At 33.4% G+C, this 21,740-nt stretch overlaps 1 protein-coding gene, 1 long non-coding RNA gene, 1 other non-coding gene and 1 pseudogene across 5 annotated transcripts; 3 read left to right on the top strand and 1 right to left on the bottom strand.

Moving 5' to 3' along the window:
• Positions 1-5: 5 nt before the first annotated feature.
• On the top strand, positions 6-17,113 carry PLK4 (polo like kinase 4). 2 transcript variants are annotated; one of them, XM_010977666.3, is made up of 16 exons: positions 6-354; positions 991-1,086; positions 1,930-2,025; positions 2,107-2,221; positions 4,542-5,556; positions 6,282-6,382; positions 8,375-8,511; positions 9,364-9,468; positions 9,851-9,953; positions 10,905-11,054; positions 12,362-12,495; positions 12,588-12,679; positions 12,827-12,971; positions 13,765-13,905; positions 15,186-15,292; positions 16,485-17,113. In XM_010977666.3, exons 1-16 carry the CDS (start codon positions 325-327, stop codon positions 16,585-16,587), a joined length of 2,670 nt encoding a protein of 889 aa, XP_010975968.1. In that variant the 5' UTR covers positions 6-324; the 3' UTR covers positions 16,588-17,113. The 2 variants fall into 2 exon arrangements, with proteins under 2 accessions (XP_010975968.1, XP_010975969.1); XM_010977667.3 differs by having other exon boundaries at positions 117-354; positions 8,144-8,511.
• Positions 1,445-1,517, top strand: TRNAT-AGU (transfer RNA threonine (anticodon AGU)). Its single transcript has one exon. It is a non-coding gene; the product is annotated as a tRNA-Thr (tRNA).
• On the bottom strand, positions 4,917-21,530 carry LOC135318532 (uncharacterized). 2 transcript variants are annotated; one of them, XR_010376683.1, is made up of 4 exons: positions 18,270-21,530; positions 14,630-14,709; positions 6,233-6,369; positions 4,917-5,537 (listed from the first exon to the last, which is right to left on the bottom strand). It is a non-coding gene; the product is annotated as an uncharacterized LOC135318532 (long non-coding RNA). The 2 variants fall into 2 exon arrangements; XR_010376686.1 differs by lacking the exon at positions 14,630-14,709 and having other exon boundaries at positions 19,339-21,530.
• On the top strand, positions 11,748-12,254 carry LOC105087059 (large ribosomal subunit protein P1-like; annotated as a pseudogene).
• Positions 21,531-21,740: the final 210 nt, after the last annotated feature.

Genomic DNA, 21,740 nt, shown 5'->3' with positions numbered 1-21,740 from the left:
GAAACTTGAGCAAGCGGCGCAGATAGTGCCTGTACGCATGCGCACCCGGGCGCAGCCTCTCCGGAGCGAGCTGTCTCATTACGTCACCGCTAGCCTTGCTAGGACGGCAACCGGCGGGAGTTTTTCAAAATGGAAGCGCGGAGGCGCCGCCCAGGCCTCGGAAGGTGCCCGGGAGACCTTTGCGTGGCTGTGCTGTCGCCGGGAGCGGCGGCCTAGACAGTCAAGCCTGATGGGCGCCAACACTCGCTTGCTGCTTGGAGCGCTGCCTCGAAAGGACTGTGTGAAGGGAGCTAATCCGGGGAGCACTGACCGGTGCCTGGAAATATGGCGACCTGCATCGGGGAGAAGATCGAGGTGAAAAGACTCAGTAGGGCAGGTGGGAGTGGAAGTGGCGGGACTCGACGTGGGCAGGAAGGGGATCGGGCGAAGCTAACAGCTGCTGGGTGGGCGCCGAGGTGCTTTGGGAGGATCCCAACCGCCGGGGGCTCGGCTGTTTGAGGGCGGAGCGACCCGCCCCTCCGAGCTGCGGTGGCGGTGGGACAGGTGAGTAGCTCGCAGCCCCGCCCTTCTGTCCCTAGACACCACGGCTTCTTGTCAGCGATCCCGCCGGATCTGCCGCGCTAGAGCTGGGCAAGGCTGTCGCCCTCTTTCTCCAAGGGGATGGCGGTTACCTCCGGCGGGAGCTGCGGCGGGATTCTGTTCAGGCCCTTAACTCTCAGGGGTTGGCTAGAGGTGGGAAGAAGTTGCTGAGGCTACACTGAGGTTGAGGAACCATATCATTAGGGTGCTCCATCTAGAACCCAGCTGGAAGCTCAGGGAGACCCGCAAGGCGTCAACATGCTTTCCACTCCAGACACCTGCTGTATCGAGGTGTAATACCTACTTGAATTTTGAGTGAAAATTCCCTTCTCTTTTTCCAGCCCCTTTCTGTTTTTCTTCCTTTGTAATTCTGAAAGTCATCACACATATTCTTTAATTTTAACTTTTAAGGATTTTAAAGTTGGAAATCTGCTTGGTAAAGGATCATTTGCTGGTGTCTACAGAGCTGAGTCCATTCACACTGGTTTGGAAGTTGCAATCAAAATGGTAAGAATATATTAATCAACTTCTCACCTCTACTTTGCGAGTAACTAGAGAGGTTTGCTACTTGAGATGTCAGAAACTCCTTACTTGCGAGCCTTTTCTGTATTGTGTAAAATGCCCATTTCTTAGGCAGAAGACAGTAGATCCAGGTTCAACAGTTGAACTTAAGGATAGCTTAGCAGATTCTTAAAAAATAAATGTTTTATCTTCACAATGTTCATTAGACCTGGTATCTGTCGTAATTTTATGCATGGAGTAATTGTTAGAAATCAAAGAACAAATAATTTGTTTATAATCAAAAGAATACACTTGTGCATAGTTCTGTATTACACTGTAACAAGTTAAAATACTATTCTTGGGGGGAGGGTATAGCTCAGTGGTAGAGTGCGTGCTTAGTATGCATAAGGTCCTGGGTTCAATCCCCAGTACCTCCATTAAAAATAAATAAACCTAATTACCCCTACCAAAAAAAAAATACTATTCTTGATTGTTAGGAGTCAGTCTAATAGGAGTAACACAAGCAAATTAAGAAGCACTTATCTAAACCAGTAGGCAAAGGGAAGTTTTAACATTTTGCTAAATTTTTGTTGTTATTATAGCTATGATAGTTGAGCTATTAAATTCTTTAAGTTGGTAGTGTGCATTAGAATGCATTGGGTAAACTTATTGACTGTCTACTCTGCCAAGCACTGTGCTAGGTGCATGGGGAAAACAGACCACAGATCTCAAAAAGTAGATAAAAGGACTTCAGAGTATTTTAAAGTATACTCTCTTTTCAAAGTTGACTTGACAACTTCACATTTGAAAGTTTATCATCAACATTTAAACCTCTCATGTTATTTTTAGATAGATAAGAAAGCCATGTGCAAAGCTGGAATGGTACAGAGAGTTCAAAATGAGGTGAAAATACATTGCCAATTGAAACACCCTTCTATCTTGGAGGTAAGATACAAATTTTATTAAAGTGATCAAAGACATTGAATTTTTCTGTATTATACTTTATTATGCCCTTTTACATTTCAGCTTTATAACTATTTTGAAGATAACAATTACGTGTACCTAGTATTAGAAATGTGCCATAATGGAGAAATGAACAGGTATCTGAAAAACAGAAGAAAACCATTCTCAGAAAACGAAGGTAGGCTGTGCTTCTTTTTTTCTTTCTTTTTTCCTTTAAAAATTTTTTTCTTGGTAGATATGAATTCTATTCCTTGTAGTATTGAAGAATATACTATTTTGTAATATTTAGTAAAACTGTTTCAATTATTACTTTGGGCTACAAAAGATTTTTCCCCCCAAACTAAAAAAGCTGTTAATTCATATAAATAATTCATACATTACAGAAGTAAAAAAGGAGAAATTTGCTATCCATCTTTTCCCAGAACAACATTTTAAATTACATCATTGGGCACAATTTACCAAGTGCTTATCCTTTCAAATCTAGAATAAAACTTTTTAGAATGCTATTAATGTAGTAGTTTCTAAGTCAAACACAAATAACTTATTTAAATCATTTATTACAGAAAATATCAAACATGTAAGTTGAGGGAATAATATAATGAGCCCCTATGAACTTCCCACTCACCTTCTAAAACTATCAACTCATGGTCAGATCGTTTCATCTGTACTCTTCTTATTCCCCAGTTTCCCCAAATATTTTGAAACAAATCATATACACTTTTTAACTTTGAAAGATACAGACATTAAAAAAAAAAGCACAAAGTCACTATTAACTGTCAAATATATTGTCAGTTTCAGCTTCCTCAGTTTCTTGTAAGTAACTTTTTATAGTTCAGATCAGAATCAATAAGGTCCATATAGCATCACACAAATGACTGTTTTCAAATTACCTTACCCAGCTATTTGAGATTGCAGGCTAAGATTGAAGGCTAAGAAGGGTAGTTGCTGATAGGCTTTTTGTCCATTTGATTCTGTATTTAACCCATTTGGAAAACAATTTGGTTATATGTATTAAAAGTTATGGAGTGGGGAGGGTATAGCTAAATCAGTAGAGCTTGTGCTTGGCATGCATGAGGTCCTGGGTTCATCCCCAGTACCTCCTCTAAGAATAAATAAAATAAATAGACCTAATTACCTCCCCCCACAAAAAAACAAACAAACAAAAAAGTTATGGAAATGTTCATATCCTTAGACTGAAAATAAGACCATAATACAAATTGAAAGTAAATTCATACACATATTGATGAGTACTGCATTTTTCATAATACTGTATAATAGGAAGTCCTTAAATAAGGCAGAACTTGCAAAAGATAGGAAATGAATTATCAGTTTGACTTAATTAAAATTAAGAATGTGTTAGACAAAAGATACTGTTAACAAATTTAAAAGTCAAAGATAGGAAGAAAATATTTGTAAAATAAATGGCTGGCAAATTAATATTTAAAATATAAGGAATGCCTAAAACGAAAAAGATAACTGAATAGGAGAATGGACAGGGGATATAAGTGGACTGTTCACAGAAGAATAAGTATAACTGGCCAGTGAACATATGAAAAGATGCTCAAAGTCAACAATAATCATAATAATGCCAACTAAAATAATGAGTACCAGTTTTACTCATTGGATTGAGATTACCAAATGTTAACAAGGATGTGCTTGAAAATAATTGCCTTTTGGAGGGCAATTTGGCAAGGTATTGAATTACTAAATTTTATCTTTCAACCCAGTGACTCTACTTCTTGAATTTACCATAAAGAAGCACCCCATATATATGCACAAGAAAACAAGCATGTACAAGAATGTTTATTGCTATATTTTTTATAATCTTGAAATGTCAGAAATGGCCCAAATATTCATCAGTAGGAATTAAATACAATGGAGATCTGTGTGTACTGACACAAATATTTCCAAGAAATAGTGTGAAGTGAGGAAAAAAAGCAATAAATATATTTTTATACCATTTTTATATTTAAAAAGTATTTATTATGATATATTTCTATAGATTTAAATGTATGTTATCACATAGAAGAAAAGTTTAAAAGAATACATATAAACTGAATAGTGATTACTTTTTAGGAAAGTTTTGGAGGATATCAAAGGAACTTTAACTTGCTTTTCTTTTTTTCTCTTTTTAAAATTTGAATCTATTTATGAATTTTTTATTTGATTGTAAATATTCTCTCTTAATTTCTATGGACTTCTGTTACCCTAGCTAACTCTAGTCTCTCCCAGTTCCTAATAAAATTAAGCTTCCCTTAACTGTATATAGAAGTCTCATCAGTTGCAAAGGACAAAGATTAAAAGGAGTGCTTAGTTGTATTAAAGGGAATTCTTAAAGGATATTATGAAATTATCAGAGTGGTATTTTGGCTGGTAAAACTGAGCCATAAACCAGTTTACTAATTATAATACTGGTGTATGTACTAGGGTTTCAAAATGTATTCTAAATACTGAATTTTCAGATTTTCTAAATTATATGTTTTTTTGTATTCTAACAGCTCGACACTTCATGCACCAGATCATCACAGGAATGTTGTATCTTCATTCTCATGGTATATTACACCGGGACCTCACACTTTCTAACCTCTTACTTACGCGCAATATGAACATCAAGATTGCCGATTTTGGGCTGGCAACTCAATTGAAAATGCCACATGAGAAACACTATACTTTATGTGGAACTCCTAATTACATTTCTCCAGAAATTGCAACTCGAAGTGCACATGGACTTGAATCTGATATTTGGTCCTTGGGCTGTATGTTTTATACCCTGCTAATTGGGAGACCACCTTTTGACACCGACACAGTCAAGAACACATTAAATAAAGTAGTATTGGCAGATTATGAAATGCCAACTTTTTTGTCAAGAGAGGCCAAGGACCTTATTCACCAGTTACTTCGTAGAAATCCAGCAGATCGTTTAAGTCTGTCTTCAGTATTAGACCATCCTTTTATGTCCCGAAATGCTTCAACAAAAAGTAAAGATTCAGGAACTGTAGAAGACTCAATTGACAGTGGACATGCCACAATTTCTACTGCAATCACGGCTTCTTCCAGTACCAGTATAAGTGGTAGTTTATTTGACAGAAGACGACTTTTGATTGATCAGCCACTCCCAAATAAAATGACTGTATTTCCAAAGAATAAAAATTCAAGTGATTTTTCTCCTTCAGGAGATGGAAGCAGCTTTTATAATCAGTGGGGAAATCAAGAACAAGGAACCAGTAATAGTGGAAGGGGAAGAGTAATCCAAGAGGCAGAAGAGAGGCCACATTCTCGATATCTTCGTAGAGCCCATTCGTCTGATAGATCTGGTCAGTCTCGAGCAAAAACGTATACAGTGGAACGATGTCACTCAGCGGATATGCTTTCAAAATCCAAAAGATCAAAAGTAGATGAAAATGAAGAAAGATACTCACCCACAAACAGCAATGCTAATATTTTTCACTTCTTTAAAGAAAAGACGTCCAATAGTTCTGGATCTTTTGAAAGACCTGATAACAATCAAGCACTGTAAGGATAATTCTATCAAAAGCATTTTACTTTTCCATAAACATGTTATTAGCACAAACATGAAGCTGCATCTATTTAATTAAGGGGGGAGGCGTTACCTTTTTTCTGACAATGTCAGATGTTCTGTGGGCAATTCTTAACTATGATTTTTGTTTCTTAATAGGAAAAGAATCAGAATGATGATTTTGAATTATGGTTAAGAATCTCTTAAAATGTGTGTGTGCTCATGAATGTATTTATAGTATATGTTTAATACTTGGGAATTTTTAATGTCATTATATGAAGTAGGTCTCCAGTGTAATCATATATTAAACATGTTTGATCCCTAAAGTACTCTAATAGTAACTATGCTCACACGCACACAGAGAAAGAGAAACTGAGACTAAGTGATGAATAATCATATTATTGACTGCTTCTCACATGAAGGCTAGTTTTCTTAGTGACTAATTTTTTTTTCTTTTTTGATCTTTGATTTTTATGCTTAAATTACAAGAGGACAGTAGCCATATAGAAACATTATCACAGTGTCATGGGCATCTTGGCATGGGAATTTAGCTTCTAAATTCTCAGAGACAATTCAGTTATGCAAATATTGGGTTCTTCAGTTAATCTAAAATTGTTTAGGTATTAGAAGAGATCTCCCTTTTTAAGTATTCTTACCTTACAAAGTTATTACCTGATAAATTTTTTTTTAGTTCATGAGATTTTTTTTTTTCTTTGTTTAGCTCCAGTCATCTTTGTCCAGGAAAAACTCCTTTTCCATTTCCAGACCAGACAGCTCAGACTGAAATGGTGCAACAATGGTTTGGGAATCTGCAAATAAATGGTGAGTTTTTAATGGACTATTTAATAAAAAAATTAATGACTTGGACACTTACCAAGCACTGCAGTTTTCTTTTTGGCTTTTCTTAAGAAAATAATGCATTTTTAATAAACTATATTGCAGTTATAGTAATAATAACTGTTAACACATTTTGAGTACTTACTATGCCAGCCACTGTCCTAAATGCTTAACATATACTATTAACTTACTAAATTCTCACAAAAACCATATGAGGAAGATATTATTGTTAATCCTGTCTTACAGATGAGGAAATTGTGGTACATAAAGCTTAATCTCCCAAGCTACACTGTCCATAAATAGAAGAGACAGGAGTGTAACCCAAGAAATCTGGCTTTACTCTTAACCCTTCTGTTCTTGCAGCCTCTCTATAATTAGTATCTGCTATCAGTGCCTAAGAAATAATCAAGAGATGGTTGACTTTATTTTTAAGTAGAAGGTGATGTGAATGAACCTTATAATATACCAGTGGGACCTCACATACACTAAAGTACATAGCTACAAAACAAACATTTTTAAACAATTGTCATCTAAGTCATTATTTTATTTATAGATATAGAGTTTGAAAGTTAAACATTTCTCATTAATGAACATGGCAGATTCACAGAAGGTGAGTTGGAAAATAATGATGGGAAAAAGAGAGAATAAAAAAGAAACATATGGAAGACACATATGGAGAGGAGGTGATAATTTTTTACTAAGTATCACATTACCTCATAATTACATATTATGGTTGTAATTTAAGCAGACTTGTTATGCAACCTCAAGAGTCTATTTTTTATGCGTATTATTTTCAAGAGCCCAAAAGAATTAATCTTCTCATGTGTACTTGTTGAAAATTCAAGTTTCTGTTTTTTAAACTACAAACAGCCATGTTTAATCTTGCACTTAACCTTATATTGTGTTTATAGATACTTTTATTTAGTAACATGGACATGTCTGAAATAACCTCATTTATAATAATCTAGTAGTGCTGCTGCAATTTTAAAATATATTATTTGGTACAGGATAATTTTTGTCATAATGGGAATTGGGGGAATCACTTTAGTCATTTAAGGGAAAAACTGTGATACAGATTTTTTTAGAGTTTAGCATTAGAAAAATTGCCTTCCAAGTTTTATAGTCTAATCTTTTTAAGGGCTTTAAAAAAATAATATTCCCACATGAACTCTAAAACTATATAAAATATAAATGGATAAAGTTCAACAAGAGCTTTTTTAAAAATGTGGGTGCAAATACATTTATAATGTTAAATATTAGCAATATTAAAGCTATTTCATATATTTTAGTGTTTTTTGGTTTTAATTGCGTATTTTATAGGTAAAGATGGAATAGTTCTGAGCTTAAAGAGAGCAAAATTTACACATCATATAGGATGATTACCTGGGAACTCCTCTCAAATCTGTATTTGTTGCAGCATTGGCAGTTGCTTGTTTAGTATTAATAGGTGACCTAAGTCACTAGTTTGCTTTGATTGAAAAATTAATTTCATATTAACATCCTTTCTTTCTAGTCTTAGACTAAAGGTATTCCTTTGCAGCCTGACTTAAAATGTCCTTTTAAAGTCACTGTTTTATTATGCCATATCTGAAACTGCCTGTTAAAAAAATTATGAGCTTTTTTTTTTTAATAGATTTCTTCTGTTCCTCAAAAAAAAAAATGCTGTTGTAACGTGCATGACATTGTTTTGTGTAGACTTGACTTTTTAATTATTCACTAAATTGCTTTATTCTATGTACATTACAGCTCATTTAAGAGAAACTACTGAGCATAAAAGCATTAGCCCAAACAGAGATTTCCAGGGCCATCCAGATTTGCAGGACACATCAAGAAATGCCTGGACTGATATAAGAGCCAAAAAGAGCCCCGGTATTTCTGATAATGCACATTCTGCAAAACAGCTGAATACCATGAAATATATGACTGCATTTCACAATAAACCTGAGATAATTCAACAAGAATCTATTTTTGGCTTAGATCCTTTTTCCGAGCAAAACAAGACTAGGGGCATGGAGCCACCATCGGATTATCAGAAACATACATTACGAAGCATTACATCTCCTTTGACTGCTTACAGGTTAAAACCAATCAGACAGAAAACCAAAAAGGCTGTGGTATGTTGATTATTTTTCTAAATCACTGTATTATATTTTCCTTGAGTATATGGTTTCTGCTATTAAACATGGTGTTTTTTCAGTTGCCCCTGTATTTTTGGTATGTATGTGATAAACTCCCTTAAAGAAAAGAGAGTGGGTGTTTATGGAAAAATAGCTCTTATTTCCTTCTGGGTACTTAAAAAATGGTGAATATGGTGAATTGATACTAAGTTTTGAATTTTAAATTATTGATAATGAAAAACATTTAAAAATAATACTGGCTAAATACTGTGTTAAATATTTTATTCACAATCCTAATAACTAAATTAATATTTAATATTAGCTTTTGCTTTTGTTTTTATTATTTCTACATTTAACCTAGTTTCAAATCAAAATGAAACTAGAAAATATAACTTTAACATCTGAAACTATTTAAAAAAGGAGTATGCACAAAATTAAGTATAGGATTTTTTTTAATGTCGTGTGTGAAGTGGGAATGGTGATTTTAATTTTTTAATTGACTCTTTATCCTCTCTGTCCCTTGTTTTCCATTTCACCCAGTCTTGCTTTTGTTTGGCATGCTATTGTCTTTTCAAAGTCCTTATTCTCCACCCTACCTTCTGCTATCTTTCTGCTCATTGGTTAACATTTCACACTTCATTATACCTTTTTACCTTTGCTCCTTAACACTTCACAGCTGTGGTCAGATACACCTCTGGTCTAGACTGTTGCAGTGGAGCAGCTTTTTGATTTTTACTTTAATTTTTGTTTCTGCCATGGTTAAGTACTTTTAACTAATATATATTTCAGAACTGTTCTGGTAAACAAGAGAGTTATTATTGATTTTAGGGGGTTTGTTTTGTTTTATAGGTGAGCATCCTTGATTCAGAGGAGGTATGTGTGGAGCTTCTAAAGGAGTATGCATCTCAAGAATATGTGAAAGAAGTTCTTCAAATATCTAGTGATGGAAATATGGTAATGTGAATTAACTTTATTATCTTGCAGCTTCATCACTTATGCACTTAGCATTCCATTCATTCTATAATAATATTCTTTAAAAAAAATTTTTTAATCAGTTTTCCTGACATGATAGTGTCTCTGAAATTCAAAACTAAAATAGCATACTGTACATATTTAAATAAATTAGTGTGGTTTAAAGAATGATTATAACTAGTAATAAAATCTAAATTTTAGGCTTAAGTTTAAAGAGCAAAAAAATTACTTTTAGAGAATATTTAGCATTTTCAATAGAATAATATTTACTATCACATGAGAGCTCTTTTTATAATTTTAGTAACAAAATACAATGCTCAGACTTAATGGCATATAATTAAAGTTCTTAAAAATTTTTTGGCAGATCACTATTTATTATCCAAATGATGGAAGAGGTTTTCCTCTTGCTGATAGACCACCCTTACCTACTGACAACATCAGTAGGTACAGTTTTGACAATTTACCAGGTATGTAAATTTACCAAGGAATAAATTTAGATAATGGATATATATATACATAAACTCTATACATGTGGATAGCATAGATTGTAAATATCTTGGCTTCGATCAGACTGCAGGTCCTGTTTTCATACTTTATATCCAGTGAGATGTGCTGTACCTTACTAATCCAATGTTTGTTCATATTCTGTTGTTATAATGGCATTTGATTCTATTTATTTAGTTAGAAACTATCTCTGGAATATTAGTTATGTTACATATTAGTTATATGTACAAATATAATCTGTACACTAGTTATAGTTTGTCTAGAATCATGTTAAAAATTCAACGTGAAGTAGTTTTTGACTTTTGGAAATATTACTGTGCTACATAATGATTATTTATAATTGTGGTTAACCAAATTTGACTCCCAGTTCAGCTTCTGGATATTATGGATTGGGAAATTAACTACTGAATAGTAAGACTTCACCGAGGTGAAAAGAGACAAATAAGAGAATCTATCTAATCTAACCATATTAGAAATTTAAACAGATAAAACTATTAAATACTATAAATACCCATAGTTATAGGGAACTGCAAAAATTAATATAAAAAGAGCTGCACTTCTTTTCCTGAAAGTCATTTGGTTCTGATATCTCAGGTAGAACTCTTTTCATTTATTAAACTTTTCCTTGAATTATTATCTTACTTTTAATAAAGAGTGATTTTTTAAATAATCGTGATACTAATCATTAGATTTTGTTATATGCTTCTTGGAAACTTTATTATACTGTCTTTATTTTTCATTAAAATTATGGACTTATATCTCTAAAATATTTTTATTTTGGTAATAGGATTATTAACCTATGAACTTGAATTTTTGAGGAAGAGTAAAAATAAATATTAAACTTTTATAGAATTTATGTCAAGCCAATACTTTATTCCGTAACATGAGGTAACTGTTTCCTTTTTTCTCCCTAGAAAAGTACTGGCGAAAATATCAATATGCTTCCAGATTTGTACAGCTTGTAAGATCTAAATCTCCCAAAATCACTTATTTTACAAGATATGCTAAATGTGTTTTGATGGAGAATTCCCCTGGTGCTGATTTTGAGGTTTGGTTTTATGATGGTAAGTACCATTTAGAAATGGTAATTTTTTCCCTTTAGTTTGTAACTTAGTAGTTGTGGGGGGTTTTTTTCAATTCAACACAGCGAGTTTTATATGTGTGTGTGTATGTATATATATATATATCTCCATAATATTTGTATTTCCATATGTAAATAATACAGCAGAGTATATTATATGTCAAATGTTAATCAAAATTTATTTATATATACTTTCTTGTAAACAATTTATTGTCTAAAATGTATATTAATTCTCTTTCCCTATTTGGCTCCAATTTAACAATATCAAGATTGATACTATAAAAACAACATGAAATAAACTATCCTGTTTCTTATTAGAAATTAAATGGACATATACCAAATTATGAGAATAATAAATGTCACAAAAGGATAAGGTTGAACCAGAGACTCTTATTTTTTAAATCTGTTCTCTAGAGATGTTTACTTTTTAATCTATAAAGCTTCCTCCTTTAAGGGACATATAGCATGTACACTCACATAGTAGACATAATTATACCTGTCCTCCACTTACATTTTTGTATGAGAGCAGTGATTTTTTTTTTTAAATATAAAAATATTAAACTTCATCCACATATATGCAGAAAAGAAAAATGGATGGCCTATATTTATTGAATACTACTTTGAGAGGTTCATTTTATTAATGGTCAGTAAGTGAATATAAATGATACCTTGGAAGGTACTCGGTCCTTCAGTAAGCTAAAGCTGTGTTGGGGTGAGACCCTCACTTTATCTGGCGACTAGCACCATGCCTGGCAGCACCTGCCTAGAACTCTCCTGCACCATGGCCTCGGTCTCCGAGCTCGCCTGCATCCACTTGGCCCTTTTCCTTAATGACAATGAGGTGACAGTCACAGAGGAGAAGATCAATGCCCTCATTAAAGCAGCCAGTGTAAATGCTGAACCTTTTGGCCAGGCTTGTTTGCAAAGGCTTTGGCCAGTTTCAATATCGGGAGCCTCATCTGCAACGTAAGGGCTGGTGGACCTGCCCCAGCAGCTGGTGCTGTACCAGGAAGAAGTCCGGCCCCTCCACCACTGCTGCCCTAGCTGAGGAGAAGAAAGTGGAAGCAAAGGAAGAATCTGAGGAGTCTGATGATGACATGGGCTTTGGTCTTTTTAACTAAACCTCTTTAGTAACAGATTGAATAAAAAGCTGAGCTCTTTAAATAAATTAAATGAATACATAAATAATACCTCGATCTAGGAACCATTATGTATACTGTTGTATGATAATGAATATATAAATCTAGGAATATTTAAAGAAATGATAAAAGAGTTTTCTTGTTTTTTAAGGAGCAAAGATACATAAAACAGAAGATTCAGTTCAGGTGATCGAAAAAACTGGGAAATCTTATACCTTAAAAGGTGAAAGTGAAGTTAATAGCTTAAAAGAGGAAATGAAAATGTATATGGACCATGCTAATGAGGTATGTACCTACTTGTAGTAGATTTTTCTTACCAATTAATAATATTGCAAATGACAGGTGAAGTAATGACAGAAAGCACTCTTTTGAAATAGGGCCACCGTATTTGTTTAGCGTTGGAATGCATCATTTCAGAAGAGGAAAAGAAAAATGGAAATGCTCCCTTTTTCCCAATAATCATAGGAAGGTAAATTTTTGAAAGTTTACTAAATATGGCTTAAATGTTCAGAAATGTTTTTAAAAGTTTCATATTTACATTATGAGCATTTTTTTTTTGTTTTCTGTAAATTGACAGCTTTAAGAGAATGTATTTGGACATGTCTTTTTCCTTTAGAAAACCTAGTAGTACTAGTTCACCTAAGACTTTATCACCTCCTCCTTCTGTGGATCCAAACTACCTGATGAGAGATACACCATCTTCAAATAGAATCATTAAGAGTGCTGCTACTCTGAAACAGGCACCCATACTCAATCCTTCTGTAAGTGAATATATGTCACTTCTCTACTTTAAACTCTTCAATGATTGCCTGATGTTGATATAAAATTAAAACTCCTTACTGTGGCCTATCACCTACTTACTTTCCCAGCCTCATCCTGGGCTACTTTATCCCACACTCTCTGCTTGAGCCTTGGAAGCCTTCTTTTAGTTCCTTGATTAAGCCAAACTCTCAGGGCCTTTTCACATGCTATTCTTATGACCTGGAATTCTATTCCCAAACCCCTTAACAGCTAATTCTCATCCTTCGGGTCTCAGTTTAAATGTTACCTCAGCATGGCCTACCCTGACCCATCTGAGAAAAAGCTAAATATATTAACATATATGTTTTCTTTTTAGTGGTAAAGTACCATTATCTGCCTTAAAATCCATGATAGAATCATGGTTAAATAAACTTATATTTTTACTCAATGAACTAACATGTCCATGAAGACTATATAGCAATGTAGTAAAATGCAACATTAAAAAATATCTCTCTATGTGTATATATGTATATGTGTACTCACACACACAAACATACAAACTAATTGCAGCTATGAAAAAAGTATACCTTCGGGAAAAAAGACAAAAGAAATCTACCAAAACGAAAACACTAACTTTCTGATTTTTTTTTTCTGTTCTGTATTTTTCTAATTTTCTATAATATGATTATTTTTTAATATTGTTTTTAAACAATTAATTTTAGCTAATGAAAATCCACTCATTTTCTACTTTGGCTGGAGGTGGCTTATTAGAATGCTGTGGAATAATACCTTCCTACCTTTTTCTGTTTGTAGATGGTTACAAATGAAGGACTTGGCCTTACAGGTGCAGCTTCTGGAACAAACATCTCTTCTAGTAGTCTAAAAGATTGTCTCCCTAAATCAGCACAACTTTTGAAGTCTGTTTTTGTGAAAAATGTTGGTTGGGCTACACAGGTGAGAAATTTTTAGGAAAGTGAATTTTCTCAGTACAAAGTAGTTCCCACAGTGATTAGACAATTACCAAAAAATATAATTATTTTAAAATTTCTCTTTGCAAGAAAGTTTTTATATGTTTTTTGCATTGGTTACATCATTAATAATTTTAACATATTTTTATTTGTATACAGTTGGAAAACTCTAGATACTGTTGGTAATAAACTCCCTGCTAGGGCCTGGGTGACCTGTTTTTGCCATTTTGTTTTTAAAGTAGAGGTCATGGTAATGGCTAATTGTTAATGAGCTGAGAATGTACAGGGCATTTTACAAGTTTTAGAAACTATTTGTAATCTATATTACTAGAGTAACTTTGATTAGGCAGAAAAGAATTTTTGCATTTAAAAATTAAGTTTACATTGTTTTAAGCTTTTACATTGTTTTACATTTTTACATTGTTTCAGAATTTTATGTAGGTGTAAACCTTTATGTATATTATCTGAAAGCTTGACTCGTAGAGACTTTTGAGCATAGGACATGTAATTTTTACTTACAGTGAAGTAAAATACAGTCTAGTCCTTAATGAGGGTAGGAAATAAAGGGAAGGGAACTCAACATTTGTTGAGTACCTGCTATGTGGTACTATGTTTTCCACATATATTGTCTCATTTCCCAAAATAAATGTTGATGTTATCTTTTTTTTATAGATAGTAAAATTACGGTTCATAATGGATGGTTGACTTACATATTCCTATTCATTAGTTGCCAGAGTCTGGATGTAAACCCAGGTCTATTTGATTCTGGTATCTGTGTCTTCTCTGTACTCTGTTTGGAGTGGCACATTGTATATATTAGAGACTTGAGGAACAAGTTTCAAAAGCAAAGATCTGACAACTCAGGCAGAATAGAAAATCTTATGGCCTAAGAATAAAGAATAGAGAATAGAGTGAAATTCTAATTTAATAAAACGTTGCTTGGTTATTTCCTAAATCTCTTCTTGGTTGGACCTACTTTGGTGGAGGGTGGGAGGAAACCTGATCAGATATCCTAGTGGGAAAGAATGGGAAATGGGATTTATGTAGAATAATTTTAATATTATGATGCCCTATTAAAGGAATAATCTGAAAAGACATGAATATTCTCAGTGTTACTACCATCACAGCCCCAAATTTGTAGTTACCTGAAAGGGTTTTTTTTTTTTTTTTTTTTTTACTATATGAAAAACCTTTTAAACACAAATACCTTTTAAGAACTTCATATCCTCTACTTTATAGTAATTATGATGCTTATTATTTTTCTAGTTAACTAGTGGAGCTGTTTGGGTTCAGTTTAATGATGGGTCCCAGTTGGTCGTGCAGGCAGGAGTGTCTTCTATTAGTTATACATCACCAAATGGTCAGACAACTAGGTAAGTTCTTAAAATACTGGTTGACGTTCAGCTCTTTGCTATAATTTTGTTTTCTGTCTGTTGAAATAAATGACCTAATAAAGTTACTGTTTTCATGTTGACAAAGTTAATACTATTATTTAAATTCTTAAATATTCATAGTAGTGCATATCATCTTTTTAACACATATTTTATAAGTATCTACATGAATGCAGGGTAATTGGTATGGATAATCCACTCCAAATGGTTAGATTCCTTTAGCATTAGTATTCCTTTAGTCTAACTAGGTTGGCCCTTTCAGTAGTAATGAACTTCTAAGTTCAAAGTAAAGAGAACATAGAAACAGGGAATCTTTCTTTTAATAGATAACCAGATGATTTTTCCCAAATGAAAAGCTATATCCCCTGATCTAATATAAAGTGATTAATGTTTAAAAGACTTCTGAATGTACACATTCATTCTGAATGAGGATGTATGCCAGGCTAATTAATTTGCTAGCAATGAGGAATCTGGCAATAGCAAGAATAAGCAGTAGTTTGGTTTCCACATTTCAAACCATAACTTCCTGAAAAAGAGGAAGGGTGCTGATGATGCCAATACAAACATGCTACTTTATGATAAGTGCTTTTAGTAGAGAAAATACTTGGGCCAAATATAATTTGTGGTTATCTACCAACTGCTTTGGTGTGTATATATGTAGTGCCATCATTTAAAGAACTCATAAAGTGAGGTTTTGTTAAATCAGCTCTTTCAGACACTCTAGAAAGTAGATATATATATATAAAATGGGTAGAACCCAGGTTCAGGAGATAAAAGTTCAGATTTCACTTGATATGGTTTTTTGGAAATTGTTAACATTTAATAGAAATGTATTTATAATGTGTTTAGCTTAGTTTTTTTTTTAAATTAGGGCCTTCAATTTAATGAGGAATCCAGATTTTCAGCCTGCTTTAGAAATTATAAAGTCAGTTCAAATTTTTTAATCTGATTTTCTTTTTATTATTTAATACATTTAGAAATTGATCTATTTTAAAAGGAAACAAATTGAGCATGCTTAACTTGATTTCACTACCTAATAAATAATTTTGTATAATCTTTCTGAGGTGCCTTTTGCCATTGAAGAATTACTAAAAAATGTAACTTGCCTTTTGGTACTCATACAAACCAGGTGACAAAGTGATGATTTTATCTTTTTTTTTTTTGCTTCATTTAGGTATGGAGAAAATGAAAAATTACCAGAATACATCAAACAGAAATTACAGTGTCTCTCATCCATCCTTTTGATGTTTTCCAATCCAGCTCCTAGTTTTCATTGATTAAAGCTCCTTCTAGATATATAAGTTTAATAAATAACATTTTTGTTGGCTTTCAAGTAAAGTGACTTCTTTTTATTTTAAAAAATTTCTTTAGAAAGCCTTTCCATAAAAGATAATTTTAATCTATACCATATAGATGTATTCTAATGAGAGAACAAAGCAGGAAAAACTTGAGTCACTTAAAAAATGTAGTAGTTAAAAGTTAAAATAGGACACCTAACTTTGCTCTTAGAACATATACTCTCAAAATTACTGTGTTCATATATCTGTATTGAATAACCTTTTAAAGCAAACGTAGAAATAGTTTGTGGTATGTTTTTGCTTTTTTTGTTTTCCCTACTTCCTAGGCATGTTACGAATCATGGACAAAACATGCTGGAGTTTTTGAATTTTGAACGTGTAAATGATGTATATTTATGTTATAAATAACATATGTAAACATGTATATATGTTTTATATTTATTTTTGTAGCACCAGTTTCTGATGAAACATTTCTGCAAATGCATTTTATAAAAAATAATAAATACAGTGATAAGTTACTTTATCTTTTGATTTATTTAATTAAATACTTTTAATTTAAAATAAGTTACTCAGTAAACTCATTTTTAAATCTTGCCTGTTTAAAAGGATCCAATTAACTTTTAAAAATTAATTTTGCAAATGGTAAATACATTGGTTCTCTATCTTTATCTGAAAATACTTTTATATTTTAATGATGATAAACATTTTAACACTGAAGAACTTAACAATGCGATTAATTAACATGAGGAAAAAGAATATTTGATAGTGGGACAGCCATTGTTAATGAAATACTCAACATAAAATGGAGAATGAAACTACTTAAATATGATAAACTGTTAAGTCTAATGCTTCCTCTGATTTTTATAATAAGACAAATATTGGAGCCAATTCCATTAAATAGTCAGGAAATACCCAATGTCATAATTATTCAACATTGTTTTGGACATTTTTGCCTAAGGCAGTGAGAAGAAAAATAATAATCTGTAACAAATTCTACAGTTAACATTAATAAGAAAAAGACAAACAACCCATTAGAAAAATGGACAAAAGATTTGAACAAATAATTCACAAAGGAGAAAGTCCATATGATCAACCAAAAGAAAATATGCTCAACCATATTTATAGTTGGAGAAATGCAAAATAAAAACAAAATCATTTCCCTTTATCAAAAAGATTGGTAAAAAATAATAGTGCTAAGAAGAGCAAGGCATTCTCAGTTATTATTGATTAGAGTGTAAATGATAAAGCAATTTTGCAATATCTATTAGAATTAACACATTTTAATACATTGGTAATCCAACTTTGGCAACGAAAATTATGTAAACCCTTCTCTTAGGGATACAAACATCATTAGAAATAAGAATTTCCCCTTAAAAATGGAAATCATTAACGGAACTCCTAGCTAAATGTTGAAGGCTAAAGACAAATACATTTTGCTTTGACACAATTTAGGTGTATTTTTCATCATCTTTTTCAGTCTTAATGTGTCTTTATGCTTCAGGTGCTTCTCATACATACCATATAGCTGAATTTTTTTAATCCAATGTAATTACCTCTGTAGTTTACTTTGTTGACATTTATTATCATTTCTGATTTATTTTACTATGTCTTTACAGTTCTATTGCATTTATGTCCCAACTTATTCTGTACTTTCTACTTACCACACTTGTTTTTTTCCTTTCCTCCCTTCTTTCAAATTGAGCTTCCTCTTCATATACATATGTGAGTTTTCTTTCAGAAGATGTTTCTTGAATTATAGTTTTTAGAATTTGTTCTGTTTTATTGCTTTGGTTGTCTTCTTTAAGGGCTTCTACAATATGTATGTTAAATAATCTGTGCCTAATTTTTATATCCATCACTTTTTCCAAATCATTTTTATCTGTTGTTTCTGTTATTTTAATTTTCCTCCATCTTCAATCTCCCTTATGAAGTAGTCTGTGGCACCTTATAAGTTTCTTATTCTTTCCTGAACTCTGCCAGCAATATTTTCATATCTTCCTATTATTTCTCCATTTCAGAAAATTTTTCGCACTTTTCAGTTTTTCAAATTATAATTTGTCATTTTTTTCAATTTTCCATGACTTAAAATTATTTCTTTCAGTTCATTTTATAATGACATTCCATTTTTATCTGTCTTGTGGGCATATCTGGCATTCCTTTGTTGTCTATAAGAACGTTATTTAGTTCAACTGCACTCTTCCTTTTCCTGCTCAGTATTTAATCCAGTAAATGGCATCTGCATTACTTGCTGCTGTCAGAATCCTGGAAATCATTCTTAACATATTCTTTTACCTCATCTAATCACCAACTTATCCTGCCAGGCTACCTCTAAAATATATTTTATATGCTTTTAATTCCCAATTTCACTGCCCCAATCCAAGTCACTAACATATCTCATCTGAACTAGTGCAATAACCTGCTTGTCTCCAAGCATCTACTCTTGCCTCCTTTATCAGTCATGGTTTTGTAGTTGCAAACATCAGAATCTAACCTAGGTAGTTTATGCAGAGAATGTATTTATTAAAGGATATTAGCTCATAGACTCTAGGAGGGATAGAGATTCAGGCTTTGCACCTAGGAACAATGGTTGGATCACAATGCAGGAGCTGCCCCAGAAAAGACACCCTACCAACCCTGGCTCAGCACAGATCCCACATCCATGCTGATGAAGCTGTGGGACTAGGTTCCAGGAGCTGTGCCACTGCTTTCTCCAAAATTTAAGCCACTGACCTTGCTCCCTCGCCAAAATCAATTTTGCTCATGTTGCTCACTTTTGCTCCACTCCTTAGCAAGTCTCACACTGGAGGCAGGTACTGGCAGAGCCAGAAACACAAATTCATGCCCTGGCTGCAAGGGTAGATGAGAGAGAGAGAGTGAATGCATTTTGGCTTCTATCTAAGAGGAGAAGGTCAACATGAGAAGTTCTCAAATGTGGAAGGGTCTTTGGGAAGAGTGGCTACAAACATGATAAATGTCCTCCACATCCACTCCAATTTATACTTCACACTGCGGCCAGCTTATTCTAAAAGACAAAGCTGATTATATTATTAACTTACTTTAAATTAATTGTGGAAATTTAAAAACACAAAAAAGTACAGATATAACAATATAAGGAGCCTCCACGTAGCTCCCACTCAACTTCAGCAAATATTTTGCCAATCTTGTTTCATCTATCCTACTGACATCCTTCCCCCACTGGAGTATTTTGAGGCAAATTCCAGATATCATATAATTTCTATCATAAATTTTTTAATATCTTTAACAGATAAAGACCTAAAAAAGTATAACTATAACACATCTCAGAATTAACAATTCCTTAATATCATCTAATGTTGTCTAGTTTCAAATTTCTCCAATTGCCTCAGAAGTATTCTTACATTTGACTTAAAACAAGATCAAAAATAAGATCTCTGTAATGCATTTGATTTACGTATCTCTGAAGTTTCTTTTCATCTATGACTTCTGATCTCTCAACTTTTATTTTTTCTATGCCAATTTTTTGTTTAACTTTAAGAAACTGAACCATTTGTCTATAGAATGTATCACCTTCTGGGCTTAGATGATTACTTACTAGTGGTGGCATTTACTTATCTTTTGTATTTCCTGTAAACTGATAGTTTACATCTATAGGCTTGATTAGATTCTGGTTCTTTTTTTTTTTTTTTTTTTTTTTTTCTGGCAGGAACACTTTCATAGGCTGTACTGAGTACTTCCTGCTGCATCAAATCAGGAGGCACATACCACTTACCCATTTTTAATGATGTTAAGAATGAACAGTGGGTTCAAGTGTTGTTAGCCTCATCCATTCTTTAGAAAGTTCCTCATTAATCTTCCACCTAGTATTTTTGCCATTCACTGACGATTCTTGTCCCTATCTATTATTTCACTAACGGTTGCTAAATGGGAATTTTTCTAATTCTATTAATCCTTTTGTATTTAGTAGTTTGGATTATACTATAGAAAATAACTTTACCTCATCAATATTTGACTACCCTGAAATTTAGATAGGCAGAAGAGATGCTTGAGTCTTTATTTTCTGGTTTTTAATGGGTTTTTCTTGTGGGGTAGTGGGAGGTAATTAGGTTTGTTTGTTTAATGAGGGTAATGGGGATTGAACCCAGGACCTCATGCATGCTAAGCACACACACTACCATAGCTACTGAGCTATATACCCTTCCTCCTTATTTTCTGTTTTTTAGAATAAAGAGCTAAAACCCTAGCAACCTCCAAAGGTGGCCAGTGATCTTATTTTTAGTATCATTTTGAACTCATAGATTTTCCACACAGTTGATGTGTTTAAATCAACTGCAGATATTCTTTTCAGTGCTTTAATTGCCCCATTTTTGGCTACTAGAAGTCCCTTTATTTGACTCCTGTGTCCCTTTGGCAAGACTTCTTTAATAAACTCCCTTGCTTTCTGGCACTAGATGTAGGCTCGTTTTGCCCCACACCTGGAATCAGCCACTTCTACAAGGAGCCCAGGTTTCTTTTTAGAGTCCAAGTTACCTTAAATACCTTCCTATTTCTCTTAAATAAAGTCCAAAATACTTAAGTGCTTATAGTAACATTCTTCCTAACATTGGTATATCACAAATGGGTTACATTTGTAAATGGAAAATTGATCCATTTAGTGCTCCAAGATCACTGGTAGGGACTGTGTTGACTGAAAAAGCTGGGTATAAGTAGCTTTATCCATTTTCCACAATATTTTCTATGATTATGATCATGTGAAAACAGTTGAGAGGTGTAGGGTACAGCGGATAAGTGTCTATGTCAACTCAGGTAACCTGCCTTTGGTGGAACCTGCTTTTCTCCACCCAGTTATAAAACTATTTACTCTACGTAACTGAGATGATTCTGACAGAGTTCTTCCCTCACACAACTATATTCCCAGAATAGATGTGTGATCCAGGCCTGGATCCATCCCCTGCCCACCTGGTAGACTCCAGGATGGGTATGTACGCTAAACTTGGCTAGTTGGAGCCTTTTGGAGCCTTTTCTGATACTTCTGCTTGAGCCATTCTTCCCCAGAACTGTGAGCTATAAAGGTATTGCGAGCTTGAGGCTGTCAGCGGCCATCTTGTCACAAAATGAAGAGTGCCTAAAAATAAAGTCAAACAGAGGTATGTTGA

The sequence above is a fragment of the Camelus dromedarius genome, chromosome 1 (assembly GCF_036321535.1).
Source record: "Camelus dromedarius isolate mCamDro1 chromosome 1, mCamDro1.pat, whole genome shotgun sequence".
Taxonomy (NCBI): domain Eukaryota; kingdom Metazoa; phylum Chordata; class Mammalia; order Artiodactyla; family Camelidae; genus Camelus; species Camelus dromedarius.
Note: the sequence above shows the minus strand (reverse complement) of the source record. Positions and strands in the feature narration are given on the sequence as shown.

Bases quoted from the DNA above. Each gene is read 5' to 3' on its own strand.
- PLK4 (XM_010977667.3), top strand. From the start codon at position 325: ATGGCGACCTGCATCGGGGAGAAGATCGAG. The intron at 2,222-4,541 runs GTAGGCTGTGCT...GTATTCTAACAG, and splicing joins ACCATTCTCAGAAAACGAAG to CTCGACACTTCATGCACCAG. The intron at 12,972-13,764 runs GTAAGTGAATAT...TTCTGTTTGTAG, and splicing joins CACCCATACTCAATCCTTCT to ATGGTTACAAATGAAGGACT.